At 45.0% G+C, this 17,074-nt stretch overlaps 1 protein-coding gene across 2 annotated transcripts in view; it reads left to right on the plus strand.

Annotated features, from left to right (window-relative positions):
• Window positions 1-977: 977 nt before the first annotated feature.
• The window catches only part of NSF (N-ethylmaleimide sensitive factor, vesicle fusing ATPase), an 81,534-nt gene continuing 65,437 nt past the window's right edge, over window positions 978-17,074 (plus strand). For both annotated transcript variants that reach the window (XM_076356560.1, XM_076356561.1), the window contains exons 1-2: window positions 978-1,047; window positions 13,163-13,248. In XM_076356560.1, coding sequence (XP_076212675.1) covers window positions 1,036-1,047; window positions 13,163-13,248 — 98 coding nt within the window. In that variant the 5' untranslated portion in view covers window positions 978-1,035. The remainder of the gene's footprint in view (window positions 1,048-13,162; window positions 13,249-17,074) is intronic.

Raw genomic sequence — 17,074 nt, forward strand, 5'->3', positions numbered from 1 at the left:
AGGCTTGGACATGTGCTGAGAGACCGCAGCAGCAGCTCTGAGATCCCATTATCTGGCTTTCAGGCTCGCACACAATTGTAATTTTGTAGCACAAAGCATAAAACCACGCCATTAGTATAAGCCAGATGGTACTGAATGGAAAACCACTTCAGGAAAAATGGTAAGCCGTTGGGTGTTCTAGCGGAGGAGGCCGCGGCACCCCATTTAAAGCAGCTGCTGTGCTGACGCGCTGCCTCTCTGGAGCAGCGCGGCAGATTTAAAGTCCCTTTTTCCCCACGAAGCACTGCAAACCCGCTCACTGAACGCTGTTTAGGACTCCACGCTCAGGGGCCCAGGGACGTGAGGGGTCTCCGAGCCCTGACAGACCCCTGCCGATGCCAGTCCTGCTGCCGGCGGGGGGTCTGCCCGGAGGCCTGGCCCCACTCAGTGCTCACACCACAGGGACGCGGCCCTGCCACCCACCCCAGGCCACCGCCCCTTCCCTCGGGGCAAGGCCTGCCCCATCCCGCTCCCCGGCCGGGGGAACACCCAGTGTCCCCAGACCCCAGCCCCGCCTGAGGCCGGCTCTCCGGCACCCGGGCCTGAGTGCCGCGGTGGAGCCCCCCCCCCCCCCGCGGCGTTACCGCCGCCGAGCCCGTTACCGGAGGTCGGGAGCCCCCAGAGCGCAGCACCCCCGCGCCCGCCCGCCGTGAGGAGAACGGCGGCTCCTCCCACACCGCCCCGCGCACGGCCCAACCGGCCAATCTCAACAGCGTTCCGGGCTGACGTGCAGCAGAACGCCCGCCCTCCCCGCCGCTAGGCCAATGGGAGGGCCGTACCGGGAGGCTGCCGTCGGTGCCTGGGCGCTGCGGGCGGAACGGCCAATCCGAGGCCGCCGGCCGTGCAGGGGGCGTCACCGCCCCGCGCCCCTCGGGGACCCGCCCATCCCCGCCGCGGCGCGTGCGCTGCGCCGCCCCCTGGCGGCCGCGGGGCGGGACCGTCGCTGCGGCGCGGCTGTCAGGCGGCGCGGCGCTGCGGGCTGGGCGCAGCGGCAAGATGGCGGGGCGGGTAAGTGGGGGGGGAATGGGGACGGACCCTTCCCGCCCTCCCCGGCCCCGCCGCTATCCCCCCTCCGCTTCTGCTCCTCGCTGGGCGCCGGGGTGGTTCGGTGGCTTCTCGCAGCCTCGCTGCCGGGGTGGTAGCTCGGCCGTGGGGGGGGTGTGGGGTCCCCTGAGGGTGCCGTGAGGCTGTGGTGACACCCCCCCCCCCAAAGTGGTGGTGGGGGGCCCTGAGGGTGCTGTGGAGCCGGGGTGGCCCCTTTCCCTGTGGGGAGGACTGTAGCGTCCCCCAGGGGTGCTGTGAGGCTGAGGTGGCCCCTTGGTGATGTGGCCTGTGGGACAGGACTGTGGCGTTCCCTCAGGAGCGCTATGAGGCCAGGGTGACCCCTCTCCCTGTGAGTGTGAGGCAGGATTTAGGGTTCCCTAAGGGTGCTGTGAGGTTGCAGTAGTCCTGTGGGATGCAGGGCAGGATTTTAGGGTGTCCTAGGGTGCTGTAAGGCTGTGGTGATGCCGTGGTGCTGTGGGGTGAGCTTCTAGGGCTCCCTCTCCCTATGGGGTGTGGGCAGGATCGTGGAGTCCCCTAAAGAGTGCTGTGAAGCCCTAGTGACCCCTCGGTGCTGCTGGCAGGATTTAGGGTCCCCCAAGTATGCTATGAGGCTGCAGTGGCCCTCAGGCCCTATGGGGAGCAGGGCAGGGTTTTAGGGTGCCCTAGGGGTGCTGTGAGGCTGTGGTGACCCCTCTCCCTGTGGCTTGTGGGGCAGGGTCCTCTAAGGATGCTGTGAGGGTGGGGTGACCCCTTGGTGCTCTGAGATGTGGTGCAGGATTGTGGGATTCCCTGAGGGCCTTCATGAGGCTGGGGTGACCCCTGTCCCCATGGCATGTGGCAGGATTTTAGAGTCCCCTAAGGGTGCTAGGAGGCCCTGGTGACCCCTCGGTGCTGTGGGGCATGGGGTAGGTTTGTAGGGTTCTTTGAGGCTACTCTTTGCCCTGTGGGCATCAGCCAAGCATCATCCTGTGACGTGGGTCCAAATTGCGTTGTGTTAAAACACACCTTAAGGGTTGTGCAGTGACTTTTATCCCATATTTATTTAAAAAATAAAAAATCCCGTATCAGTGATGGCTTAGATAACGTCAGCAAGTGGCCAAAAAGACCTTAAAATGTGAAGGAACATTCACAAGTCACATCACTTTTTGTAGTGCCTTGTATATCCCCTCTGTTTTCAGGTGTCCATCTCTAACTGCTGCAAGGTGCAGTTAAGATTGCTCTTCTCTTTGCTAGGAGCTCAGTCATGTTTTGCTGGATATCAGCTTGTGGAAGTCACATTTGTCACTAACGTCTGCTTCAGGCTGAAATCTTCTGTCTTGGCCAAACAATTCAGTGACTGAGATCTTGGGGAATAGGTTTTCTGATAGTTTTTTGTATTATGGTTTGTCTGGTGGATACAGCGACAGATGGTGCAGTGGTGTGATGCAGAGCAGTGGAGGTTAGAACAGTGGTGAGAAATTTGGCCCAGTGATAAGCTGTGCATCACAGGTGAGCAGATCTACTTGAGTGCCACCTCTAAAATACTGCTGATTAATGGAGAAAAATATCGCATGTTTTGTGGTCTGTCTCTTATTAAGAGCTTTTCTTCTGTCCCTGCTCCAGATACTTGGTCTCACTTCCTTGCACCTTTTTTCTTCATCTCACCCTTTGCAGCTAACCCAGGAGAAATCTCTGTGTTTTGACTAGCTTTTTTTCAGCTTTCTGTTGCCAGAAATGGGAGCCCAGTGCTTTCATCAGTGGTAAGATCATTTTAGCCATAATGAACGTTGTTCTGAGACTCCTTGTAGCCTAAACCAATCTGGCTGCAGTGGTCTTGTCTTACCCCCTACTCACTTGCTCCCCTGAGCCTTTTCAGCGTGCTAAGTCGACAGAAAACTATCTGTGTAGTTTGATGAATTAGTTTTCAGTTGCCCTCTTGTACTGGAAAGGCTTAGTGAACAGTCTGAGTGCTGGAGGTGGAGACTGGGGATGTGGGGAGGAAGGAGAGGGATCACCCCCAACTTTTTCCTGCTGCTGTGAGCTTTTGTGGTACTAAACACCTGAAAAAGTGTGCCTTTATTTGGGCAACTTGGAAGCCTGGTGGAGGAAAGGGGGGACTTACGCAAATTTAAGAGAAAGATTGGAGCTTAATTGCCTCGTAATCTGGCAATTCAAGTGGATGATGCTTTCCTTGGGTTACCAGGAAGCTTCTTACTAATCAGTATGTTCATGATTTATCTACAAATATAATTGTTGCAGAATTATCAGATTATTTAATACTGTAAAGAGAGTTCTTAAGCAAAGTTTTCGATATCATTTTCTGAGCTTGATCCAATCTTGCAGTGTGTTGAATGCTGTTAATGTAAATGAACAAACAAGCTGCCTGCTCTCTCCAGCTTGTATGTGGGGTAGCAGCAGCTCTGAAAAGGATGTGGAGGTCAGGGTGAGTAAGCAACAGCATACATTTCGGATGTGACATTGGAGCTATTGTGATCCTTGTCTGTATAAATAAGGAATAGTAGGTAGGAGGATGGAGGTGTGTGATATCTCTAGGTACAACAGGTGAGTCTGATACTGGAACACTGATGCTATTCTGTTGTCAGCATTTTTAAAAGGTGCTTAAACCTGGAGAATGGGTAGAGAAAGCTTCAGTGACTACTTCTGGCCTGAAAAAATGCCCTGCAATGCAATTTAGAGCTTAGCCTCCTTTATTAGACTCATGTGATTTGATTTGTGTATGTATAGTTTTACAGAGAGAAATGAATGGCTTTCTTGATGTAGAAGAGAGACAAAATCTTTAAACTTCTAGTAGCGTTTTAAATAATTTAGACAAATGATAAGCCAAATCTTACTAATTGTCTAGTGCTGTTTCAGGTATTTTACTCTACTCCCTTAATTGCACTGGGTTTCCTCAATTGCCAGGAAGAGACAGTGATTAATGGTGATTGAAGTTTACAGGAAAAATAGTTTATGATGATTAGAAATAATGGCTGTTTCCGTTACAATTTATTCTGTATCTCTCTCTGCATGGTAATCATTAGGCACGCAAACAGAGCACTGAGTCTTGCCAAGACATCAGCCGGCATCTACTACAGAAGAGGGAATGGCGTAAAGCTCTCTAGCTGTGTCCGTAGTTGGTTATGGATCCCTTCTACCAAGACTGGACCTCTGGAAGTTAACTGGTGCTGTCTGTAGCTAATTGATTTGAACGTCATTAGGAATTAGTTCTCAAAGGGATGCAGAAAGGCCAGATGATTTCTCTGCCTCGTTCCAGCCAGTGTCAAGCTGTTGATCCAGAACGAGCTGCATTTCTGCTTTTACTGTACCAGATTGGAGAGCAACATAGGGAAATGGTGTGGGAAATGAAGCAGGGCTATGTGGCTACAGCTTTACTCTTGGAAGCTGGCAGGAGGTCTGGCTTTGTTCAAAGAGGAAATCATGCATGCTGAATGTTGATTTGGTAGCGTGGATGTTGGTGATGATCCCCTATCAGAGAGACTGGAGTGGTTTTCTTTAAGGAATATTAAAGTTTTGTAATAGCTGCAACTTGTATAACAGTTCATGATGATTAGAAATAATGGCTGTTTTATATTGTATAAATGGTATAACACCTTAATGTTTCTTTATTTGCTATTTGGGACTCATTTGGAGTGGTATTGCCATTAGCGCAGTAATAGGAGACGCTTGCCTGTTTGCTTCTCAGAAGAGATTCGTATCTATATTGAGTTGGAAATGATTTTGGTTTCGCTCAGATACTAGATGTTGGTTTACTTTGCAGAACTGTGCCATAACTCCTCTGGAAGAGCCTGTGACTTGAGCAGAAGATGTATTGCCGACATCTGTTGAAATCAACTGTCAAACTGAGAGAGTGTAGCAGTAGTGGGAAGGGTGGTGAAGGACAGACTGTACCCCTCAGTGTTTTGTGGTGCTGAAGGCATTGCTGGACTAACGCGTGCTCTCTTGTAGTCCTTGCAGTCAATCCCAGGGCAGTTTTAGGTTGGATAGTTTGGTAGAAACTTTGAAATAATGAGGGTTGGATTTTGTGTTTATGGGTTAAAGCTGTAAAGTCTGATTTCTGCTAACATATGGAATCAGCCTTCATAGATGCAGGCATCATCAGGCAACTAAAGAAATATTTGTGAATCAACTTAGTTCTTTCTTGCAGTGTGGTACTGATCCTTCTGTCACCACTTATCTTTTTGTAGTGTTTCCTAATATGTTAATATGAAGAAACAGGTTTTTAGCAATGTTTTAGGGAAATGGGAGAAAACTAAATCTGAATCTCTGTTTCTGAGATCACTTCTGCAACTGCGTATCTGTCTTGTGAAATCATCGCAAATAGACTTGTATCCTTCTTACAGGACTTCTGCATTATAAAAACCCATGCTAAATTATTTAGAATAAAATTCTGACAACCATGTGAATGTTGGTGGGCATGGGATATCTGACCCATGTCATCTTTGGTTAATTTGTTGCTTGGCTTAGTGTTGCAGAAGCAGTGTGTCCAAAGCTTATACCTAAAAAGACAATGCAATAGGGAGATGTCAATGCTGCCTCTCCATCTACAGTTTTGGGGGTGCTGGTATGTCACACCTCTTTTTTTCCACTGTGGACAGGCCAAAATGACTACGTTTTGTTAAGAACTTTTCTTGGTAGGAAAAACCTGTAAAAATCGAAGAATCCTTTTGAGGATCATTTCAAGTGTGAATTTCTTAAACATTACTTTTTTTTTTTCCATAGCACAGCAAGATCTTCTCTCTTCCTATCCTCTGTTCTGTGTCCTGTACCTTAGCACACAGAGGTCATTCAGAAGACCCTGTGGTTTAGGAGATGCCCTAGCTATGAATTTGGAGGAAATTCTGTCATAAAATCAGATCTGCTTGAGTCCACAGAAAACCAGTCCTTAGAAAACAGTGGTACTTATATTTTGCTAAATTACCCACCAGGCAGGACATGGTTTTCAGTGGAACAAAATTATCATTGATTCCTTTCTTTACATGAAAATACCCAAAAACCCCCTGAAAACTAAAATATAGGTCCTTATGTCATGTTTTGATCTTTTTTTGATCCAGGAGTTGGTGGACACTGTCCAAGTACACTCACAAGTGTGAGAGAGGACAAGCTTTAGGAAGACCTGGTGCAGTGAGTGCTAGCTGACCCCTGAGCAATGTGACAGATAGCGATGATCTTAGTGACTGCAGTATTTTTTGGAAGGACGGGGTTCAGAGTGTGGTCTCTACGTGATGCAGTCATTCGCGTACCTGTCAGGATGCTGTCTCAAATCAGGGAAGTTCTATGGCAGCAACCAGAGTTTTGTGACTAAATTTCTGTATTGGCCTTCTTCAGAAGTTTTCTTGACCTCCAGGAATTGGAGAGTTGTGTGGGAGAAGATCTGCAAACAGAAAAATTCAAGCAAGGAACACAGTTGCTACAGTTAATGGAAAAGCTTTCAACACAGTATCCTATTACTCAGCGTTTGAGCCAGCTGATAATACTACTGTGTGTTAAGTCAAGGCTGAATATGTAGTTCTTCAGGCACGCTCTTGCCCGGCTGCTGCACTGGTATGCTCTTTCCTGTGTATGTATGTCAGATACTCAGTTCAGGAAGGTCGAATGTTTGCAGCATAAAAAGGTTTAACATGTTTCTCTAGTCTCCTGGGACTCAATAAAGCCATGACCTTCTATCAAAAAATCTGGAGTAATTTATGCCCTAGAGTTGTGTCAATTTACATGCTTTTTCTGTAGAAAATACAGAAATACTTGCAAGGTGTTGCATCTTAAACACAAACTGCTTGTAATTGGGTAGCATTTGGTACATTAGTCAGTGTCCTGGAGAAGTTTAGTGCCAGATGCAGCCCATCAGCGGTAGGGTGAGTTGCAAATATGCAGGGATAGCAGCATCTCAGGCTTTCACAAGGCAAATTCCAAGTTTAAGGGGATATTTTTAACCTTTTCCCTGTTGCCATTGGGTAACTTTTCTAAATAAATGGGAAGAAATTTGCATCCATTAGGTGTTCTCACAGCAAGTGTGTCAAAATCCTGTGACTTGCATCCTAGGCTAACATCTTAGATGTGGTTGTGTGATGTTTCATTCCTGTAAGCATTTTAAGAGGTTTAGATGAAACATAACAAGTAGCAATTCCCTGTAATTAAATTGTTGATCATCTTGGCTCGCGGAAGAAATGTGAGGCAACATCCACTCCAAAAATGGATGTGTTAATTACAAATGCACATATTCTGGGTTGTTATTGCTTAATTGGAAGGTGGAGTTGATGTTCATGCTAAACTGTCAGGAAACAGTTTCCTGGTTATATGGCACAGCAGCACAGGTAGAGAGATATTTTCTGACATCACTTTACCAATCATATTGTAAAGAACTGGTGTGGAGAATGATGTCTTTGGGCAGAGCAACCTGTTTAATTAGATTATAGATGCTATATGATACTAGTAGCTTGTAGAAGTTCTCCTTTAGTGCACTTGTTTCTCCTGCTCTTCTGGATCAGGCAAACCCTTCAGTCTTGGAACTGTAAATTGTATTTCTGATAACATTGCAAAATAATGGAAACTGTACGGCCACATTCCCAAAGCTACGTACATCTTCTTAACTGCACTGGGTAAATTAGTGTTGGAGTTACAAAGCTCCCATTGCAGAACTGAATTTGTTTGGCTGTAAACTTTGCAAACAAAGGGTAAGCAGGAGTCACCACCCTCAAAAACAATATCCTGTAATTGCTAAGGTAGGCACTTCTGTCCTAATAAAGTGGCTTTCATATGCTAAGATGGAAGTAATTTCTAGGTTACCGCCCAGGGCCATGAGAGGCGTGCACGTCTCCTGTTAGATAAAGAAAATGGAAAATGTGTTAAGCATATATTGTATATAAAGAACTGCCAGTGAAGAGTAGTTGGTGTCTATATTGCTAACCCCCACTGACGATTGGTCTTGACCTTCTTTGCTTATGGAGATAACTGTTATCAGATGAGAAAGAGAGTGTTACCTGTGGTGCAGGCACAAAACAATGCAGGGAAAAACATTCCCTGTCTCATTTCCAGCCCTGGATGATTCGGGAGGTGGTGATGTGAACTCTTCCCTCTCCCATATTTTGAGCTGTTTCAGCTTCTGTGTCGGCCGGCAGCTGGTGTGTATGTGGCGCAGCCGTGTTCGCCTTGGTGCCTCCTCGGCCACCTGAGCAAGCACAGGAAGGTGATTCGTACTGGTGGGAGCGTCACGTTTGGGGGCCATGGGAAGGAGGGTTGCATCTCATCCGTCATTCTTGCCTGGACTCTGTGTTGAGGCTGTCTTGTTGTTGGCTTGCTCAAAGTTCCCTGGCTTTGACAAAAATTTGAATATTAGTTCTGAGATTTTAGCTTTCCGAACGTGTTCCTCTTTTAATAGGAGAAGAAAATTGGAATTTATGAGCTTGTTGTCAAGAGAGAATGCAGCTCCTTCCTGGCAGGTATAAAAGCTTCCAGCAAAGTAAACTAGAGGCCAAATGGAGCAGATGGAAAGGCCGGTCCTGAGCATCCAGTCAAGGGCTGCTTGTCCTGGGGGACAGCATGGTTAACCTGCCGGGCACAGCAGGGCTCTCTCTGAGTGATTGCAGATCTGGGAAGGAAACCTGTCTTGCCAAGCCTACTGTTCCAAAAAGTTATTTGTAGGTGTTTGATCTCTTCTTGTAGCTGCAGAACTCTGGAAGCTTTATTCATGGGGTTTTTTTGTTTTTTTGTTTTTTTTTTTTGAAATGTCCAGAAAAACCTTCTGCAAACTAGTAACTTTTTTTTTTTGTTTTAAATTTTAGAAACACAGCATTTAGGACATCTCCTGTTGCTGAGTCTGGTCCCTGTTGTAGGCATCATGTTGTCATTCCTTTCACAAATATTACTGAATGCCTTCTTTAAAGGAGTTTTGGTTTTGTCGTTACCATTTCTCACTTTAGGCTATTACAGTGCTGGCTTCCTCTATCAGTTAGGAACCTTTTCTTAACTGCTACTCATTAGCTGTGATAGCATTGCTATCATTTTATACCAATTTCTTCCGTCCTTTAGTGTAGAGTTGTTTTTCCTCTCTGTTATTCAGCTCCATGGTGTATGTAGAGAGAAAGTAGTCATAATCCTCTTCAGGCTTTCCTATGCTGGGAGGGCTTGGTTTGTTGCTTTCTCCCAGGCTATTGCTGACCCAGCTCTGCTGCAGCTTGTCTTTCTGCGTACTAGTGCTGGTGTTTGTCATCTGTGTGCAGCTGGCTCCTGATGTTTGCAGTTTTAATGTTCATCTCAGATTCTGTTGTCACTTGGTCCATTGGATCTTTATATTGGGCAATGCTTCGTGCATGTCTGCTTTCCATCAGGAGCATTGTCTTGGATAGCACAGGGTCTACATATCATCATCTCAGTTCCCTGTTTATCTTCAGAGCTCCTTTAATAGCATAATTCTTCCTTTCAGTATTCAAACTAATTTTATTTGCAGACTTTTAGTGGTGAATGAGTGTTTGACTTTGAACACCTTTGAGTCAGCCACGCTACCACACAGCCATCAGGCAGGCAGGCATCTGCTTGGTCCCTAGTAAATCATGTGGTCTCATTTTTCTCTTGACAAACAGAAGGAATATTGGAGTAGACCTCTGCGTAGACATGGATTTAATAGCGGATGCTGCATGACCGGTGATGGATGCCTCTAGCTGAGGATGCTTTAGAAAGAAGGCACTGCCTCAGATGTGGAGTCACCTGCCTAGAACTTTGCTGTCCTTGGAGCCTCCTCTTTGCATAAACCAGAACAATAAGGGGAGGCAGGGAAGACTTCTTTTGCTACTTTAAGCTGAATATGTCTATATTGTGGACACGGGCATAACTGCAACCTGTGAAGGTGTATATGGGTCACCTTCAAACTAGTATTGACAGCAGTGTAACTGCAGCAGATGGCATTCACTGTCAGCTGCAAGGTCTGCTCTGGTGGTTTGCTAGAACTGAGCTTTATGTTGTCTTGCCTAGATGCTAGTAGAAACCTACTAGTTAGCTTAAAATTAGCTTGCGTAAATTTACTTGAAGATTTCTTAGAAATACTCTTAAGGATTTTGCTTTCTCTGTTCCCTGATGTGTGGTGTGCAAGTGCAGGCAGTGAGAGTGTTGGATGGCAGAGAAGGGGAGAGTATGCAGGGTTCCAGGAGTCCTTGTGCTGGTGTCCTGGGAAGCTGGAACCCAGAATGCAAGAGCTTAAAGTGTTCCTTGACAGTACTACCACTTGCATATGACAGCCCTCCAGGCTCCGGTGGCTCATGTTACAGCTTTGGACTGCTGCATTTATGCCAGAAAAACTTATTCAGGAGCAGCTGATGCCCACATCCTTGCTGCGACAGCTCAGTTGCTTGACAGACAAGAGAAGGATCCCTGTGAGCAGTAGTGCTGGGGATGTGAGCACTGGGGTGGGGAGAGAGGGGGTAAGAGGAAGCCCCTGCAATTCACTAGAACAGTGTGTTCCTCCTTCTTGTCTGGGTGCTTTCCAGTGTGATCATCATCTCTTAAATGACCAGATTTCCTCAAAGAGTCCCTTGTATACTCATGAAAACCTGCGTCCATTGAGTGATGCCCTTTTCTTGCATGAGCTGTATTATGTTAAAAACACTTCTGTATATTGTTAATGTATCAAAGTTCTGCAAAATGGTCTTGGAGCTTGAGGAGGGCATGTACTGGAGAGCTGGGAGCACAGCATAGATTATAGATGCGGTCTGAAATGTTGGTCATTGCCAAGGGAGAAATGGGCTTCTGCCAAACACCCCAGAAGGAGAGTGCGCCGGGCTATGGGATGGCTAGCACAGTCAGTGCTGGTACTGCTGCAGAAGCAGCTACGTTATTTCATGTGTCAGATACCCAAGGAGGTTTTGCCACGCATCTATCATATTGTGGAGCTTGCAAAAGGAGCACTTCATGCTGGATTTGAAATGCGTTCCTTTATATTTATGCGTTTCCTTAACACAAAGCTTGCACGTTCCTGGATGAGGACAGGAATAACACAGAAGAATGGCAACTTTGCCAGGCGCTTGCTGTTAACGTGTAGGAAGCAGTTTGTCAGTAAGGATTAAAAATGCAGTTGAGGACTAGTGCTGTAAAAACGCTTAATCCAGGAGCTCTGTGTTCAGTTTTCTCGAAATATCCTACCTAATGCGTTTTATCAGGGCATGCCCTTCACAAAATAGTCCCCTCACAAATGGAAGGAGAAATGATAAAATGGTGAATGCTTTTTGCGTGAAGTGCCCAAAGATGGTGAGCCTTAACAAGCAGGTTGTGTATTTCAGAAGTCCACTGATGTTCGTATTTTTTTTATTACAAGAATATTTAATTAAGTCTCTTATTACACTTGAGATTCAGGTAGATAAATCTGTTTCAAGGCTGAAAATGGAATTCTTTTCTGTTGTCACATAAGTCAAGGGCAATTGAGCATTATTCAATAAAAATAATAAATTAGTCCTTTTCTAAATAGCAAGTACTCTAGAAGAATTGCATTACGACATAAAAAGTTGATTTGAGCTATAGGGCAGGCTTGCTTCAGTCTACATGGAGATGAATTTTCTCTGATTCTTTTCTCAAATGGCCCAGAGGGTAGGGGGGAAAGATTGAGCAGGATGTTAACCCATGGGAAATTACCTGGATGTGTGCGTTAGGATCAGTGCATTTCCTTCTCTTGTTGCTGGGATTTAAGGGTGTCTTAAGAGAGAATCCATTCTGAATTGCTTTTAGCAATAGGTTGACACTGACAAATAGTTTCTGTTGCACTGCCTGCAAATTTGTATCTGACAAAGAAAATAGTTGTGCTTTGATTCTAAAAATAACATCCTGGGGGGTCAAGTTTAGCTTTTCTCCAAATTATTTTTTTTCAGTCTATAGCTAATGTTAGAGACATCTTGCCTTTGCCATCCTTTTCTCCACTTCTGGAGGCATTTTGAGCCCAATTTTAATCTTTCAACCACTGTTTTGTGGAACAATTCTGCAGAAGCAGATGGGGTCAGGGATGCAGGAAAGGGCTGAGGTTTCTCTTTGGTACTCCTCTCCTGCACTCCGCTATATGCTGCTGCCTCGTAATGGGATGGGGCAGCCTGGGCTGAGAGTGGTGGTATTTGGTTATTTTAGCTGCTGATTCCTGAATAATAGTGGAGGGGAAAAAAATTGAACAGATACTCTTGAAATAGGTTTGCTCCTTTGACTTTAGGGGAAAAAAAAAAAAAGGAGGGGGGAGGACACCCCCACAAGATTTGTTGCAGTAATTTTTTTAATAGTGATAGGCTGGAACTGACTTTAACTTAATTGTCTTTTGTTTGTTACTGATCTGTGATGTTTCCTATAGAGTAGGAAATATTATTTGCATTGTGATATTTCTTTTGAGAAGTTTTACAGAGAGGTTCTGTGGAGTTGGATAGCAGCTGGCTGGGAATGAAACCTTCCTGTGGACTTTCAGTGCTGCCCTGTACTGCATTGTTCAAAGTACCTGTATCCAGAATGGATGTGCTCAGATTTCAGTTTTCAGAGTAAAGTGAGGGAAGAAGAAAGGTAACATCTTTATTCTACCCTCTTTTCCCCACGCAGTCTCTCTAACCAAGCACAGCAATGTGAGGGAGGGTTACCCAGGGTTGTAGTGGAACTGCTCTGTCTCTAGGCTGCTTTGCCTTACCATCTTTCAAAATATCCCGATGTCTTGTTACTCGCCAAGAAATGCCTTCCAATGAATGCTTTGCTACCTGGTGGCATGTTGCAGGGTTCAGGGAAGTTGCATGAACACCAGGGTTCACTAGCAAGTTAACAGTGTTTGCCTTGCAGGCTTTCTCCTAGGTAATTTTTGGGTACTTTCCTAGGTATGATAGAAAATATAAGGTATGCTAGACTCACAAAATGCAGAGCTTTTGGGTACAAACATCTGTATCAAACAGAAGCATTTGGAGAAACTGTGAAGAGAGAGAGCAGCTTGTCGATACTGGTGGACTATGCTCTCAGAGTATGTTAATACTCAAGAGACCTGTTTGTGTTTTATGGATTTACAGAAGTTTTGAGGCTTGGCTTAGTAAAGGAAAAATAAGATTTTATTTGATAGTTTTTTTCTCTCCCTCTTTCTCTCTTGTAGTCTATGCAAGCAGCAAGATGTCCCACTGATGAACTGTCATTAACCAACTGTGCTGTGGTGAATGAGAAGGACTTCCAATCTGGGCAGTAAGTGTGCACTGTTGCTCTTTCAACTTTTAACTAAAAGGAATTGTTTGCAAAATTTGGATGGAGGTGGAATGGAATTTCAGATTTGGGAAGGTGAATATAGTAGGTTAATTAACAAAACTTCTGCGTCTTTACAGACCAAAACTTTACATATGCCTCCTTCTCAGAACTGGAGATACTGAAAAAATGGTAATTTTTTCTCTGAAGCATTTCTTGCTTGGAAACTGGATCTGCTTAACTAATTATAATCACTATTTTAATGAAGGACTTCAGGCCTGTTTTGATCTTTTTGTTTCATTTTGTTTTTGCTGTTGTTCCTGTTACATACTTAGAATATTTGAACTATTTCAAGTAGATTTTTATCATTTAATTGTGTTACTAGGGGCATCTGCTCACTTTCACATCGTGTTGGAGTGCTGAGCAGAGTCAGTAGAAACCTTCTCTTGTTCTAGGGGTTTTCATGCACAAGAACAAAAGGGGAAGACAACCAGAATGTGGGCACAACATTTTGGGTTCTTTAATTACAGTTCTGTGGTGACTGATGGAAGCTGACTCTGGATTTTACTTTTGTGAGAAAGGAAGAAAACGCATTAATTTTTCAGCCCAGCCCACAGACAGGCTTTGTATTAAAAGAAGCCAATTCAAATAATTAGTTTCCTTGCTTTGCTGCAACTGTATGGTGGCTCTCTAAAAGATTTCAATATGTAGATTATAGACAGAAGTAAGTAATTTCAGCAGAAAGAGAGAGCATCGCATGCAGCAGAAGGCGGAAGAGCTTGGGTTTGAAAAATGGGAAAAAATGTTCAAAAAAGATATGAATGATACACTTAGGGCCTTAGCATAAAATACCAGTCCCAGATGAATTCTGCTAAGGATGGAGAACGAAGTGTCTCTGAACTGTGGGGAACAAGGGAGCGGTGTGTTTTTAAGACTTGACTCTTTTTGTTCTGTCAGCCTGCTGTGCTGCTACCCTGGAGAGCTGTCCTGGCCCTTCAGTGATTAACTGAACTGTGGTTTCACAAGCTCACCTGTAGTATAAACTACCAAAACACAACACACCCCCCCCCCCCCCCCCCCAACCAAACAAACCAACAAACCACCAAACGAGCACAACTTTTACAGTCAGAAGCAGGCGAAAGTATCTGCTTGGACAGGGTAGTGTCCTGGTATCTTCAAATGATGTTTTTTCTCCAAGTAATTTTTTTTCAAAGTAATTGACTTACAAAAATACCTGAACTGAGCATTGTACCTCATACATTATAAAAATGTTAATTTCCTCAAATGTGAATGTCCTGGAGGGACCCAGCTTCCAGCCCTGCAGCAGCTGGCTGCTTTCCTTTCACTCTGAGAACCCTCTTTCGTCGCATGTATGGAAGCATGCAGGAAACAATGTCCTGAGACTTGCCTGGTAAGCAGGCTGGCCGTGATTCTGGCTGCACTGATTCTCCCTGAGAGAGCTGCTTATTTCTAGAAATTGGGGCTCATAAAGAAAGCAGCATATGTTTGGTTGTGAGCAGATGCTATAAATTGCTTTGAAAAGTGTAAGGCTAGAGTACAGAGAAACATCATGATATTCAGCTACTACTGAAGGATGTAGTCATTCTGCTGCATTGCAGATATACTGAGCAAGACCATCCTTATGATCTGCTGCAGTAGGCTGCACGCAGTCAGCAGATTTGGTTTGTATTGTCCTAACCATGACTGGCTGCACAGAATATTTTTTGGTAACAGTTACACAAAGGGCTTTGCTTTAACACTTCCATTTGGTGCTCATGGTCTAGAGCTGGGAGATCTCACCTTGGATCCGTGAGATGGCTTATCCCCAAGATGCTACTGTAGATCTTTTCATGCTTCATTTTCTGCATCCTGTAAGTTGGACAAGTATGAGTCACCATTTTGTGATGCATGAGTTCATGGGATGCAATGCATTATTATAGTACTGTGTTGGTTTGATAAGTTCCACCGGCTTAAGTTCCTGTGACATACTTCTATCTTGAGGACTCCCAATGTATTTTGGAGAGAGAAACGAGTGCTGGAAACACCCTGCCCTGGCTTCCTCCCAGACTGTCGTCCCCTTCACTGCCTGGGTATCTCAATGGCAATTTTTTTTAATGCTGAGAACTGACTAATTGTTCTTACCTTTTATTCCTGCCTTTTACATGGGAAGACCATCCCTCTTATCTCATGCTAGTTTAGTTATCTGAAGAGCCCTTGAGGAGCCTTGCTGAATAATTTACAGGGGTTTCTAAACATGCACCAGAGGGATATCTGCCCATATTGTTCATATGCTTACTGGCACCTTTGCATAGATATGTAAGTTATCCTCTCCCTTAAAAAAGCTATGCTCTTTCTTCATGAACATAAAAACTAATGGACCCACAGGTTAATATTATCTATTATAGTTTCTGTTGGTTTGCTCAGCCTGGCCAGCAGACTTACCAACCGACAGTTTCCTGGGCCTTGTCTGGAGCCCTTAAGAATTGGCATCACAGCCACGTTTTGGTTCTGATCGGTTCAGGCAAGGCTTTACACATGAATTAGGGCAGCAGTTTCATCTGTTAGAGCTCTTGTGAGATAGCTGGCCCTGGTGACTCATTGTTCCTTTTGTTCATTTATAAGCAGAAGCTGTTAAGGAGGCTGAGATTTCCCCCGTGTGTCTCCATGAGCTCTCCAAGCTCCTTCATGGTGAACATCAATGTAGGAAAATGCATTTAGTTTTTCCTGTTATTGCCTTATTTTGAACATTCTTAGTACTTAGGTTGCTTACAGCCTGTTGGAGACTACCTGCTCCTTCTGCCTTTGAGAAGAAACATGGTTGTTCCTGTGCCTTTTGCAGATTTTTCTCAAAGAACCTGTCAGGATTTGACCTTTCCTAATCTTCTCACTTGGCTAGAGATTTCTTTCAGAAAGCTGATTTGTTTTTTTCTTGGTTTTTTTTTTCCCCTCTTTTTTTCTTCCTGGCATCCATTTGCCTGCTGTCAGGCTCTGCTATCTTTCTGGTATGCTGGGAAAGTTTTTGGTGAATGGTATGCTCCAATGTAGTAATTTTAATTTGTATCAAATCTCTGTGGATACTCCTCCTGCCCCCGCAGTATTTTTATCAGGTATCCTCATTTTCTTGCATTTCGCTTCTTTGAAGTGAAACCCAACAGTGGTGGAGTTTGTTTCTTCCTGCAGAGATGCTGAATCTACAGACGTTGAAGTCACTGTTGTGTTTCGAGCCAAACTTAGTGCACTGCTCAGGATCCATCTCAGTCTTAAGAAACTTTAATCTTGGGTCTTTTACTGTCTGAGCTCCTTCTAGTAGTGTTACTTGTCATCAAGTGTATTCTTGGTGAGGTATTCCAGTATCATAGCTGGAACTTGTATTTTGCTTACAGGCATGTTTGTCTAACACTGCAACATAATACCTTGCTTTCCAGTTGGTTGTGTATTGATATTAATTTGGATTACTCAGGCTGATGCACTCTGTGCTGGAAGCCTCCTCATTTCAGGCCCTTCTTCCTGGACAGCTTGTGTATTTTATCTGCTACTCAATTTAAAATGAAACAGTCCTTGGAGCAATGTTCAGTCTGGGAAGGATCATCTCCCTTGGCCTGCTGGCAACATTCTTCCTAATGCAGCCAGGGATGTTGGCCATCTTTGCTGCAAGGGCATGTTGCTGGCTCATGTTCAACTCGTTGTCCACCATGATTCCCAGGTCTTTTTCTGCAAAGCCACTTTCCAGCCAGTTGGTCCCCAGCCTGTACTGGTGCATGGGATTATTCCTCCCCAGGTGGAGGACTTTGCATTTTCCTTTATTGAACTTGATGGGATTTGTGTCAGC

The sequence above is a fragment of the Aptenodytes patagonicus genome, chromosome 20, assembly GCF_965638725.1.
Source record: "Aptenodytes patagonicus chromosome 20, bAptPat1.pri.cur, whole genome shotgun sequence".
In the NCBI taxonomy this organism is placed as follows: Eukaryota; Metazoa; Chordata; class Aves; order Sphenisciformes; family Spheniscidae; genus Aptenodytes; species Aptenodytes patagonicus.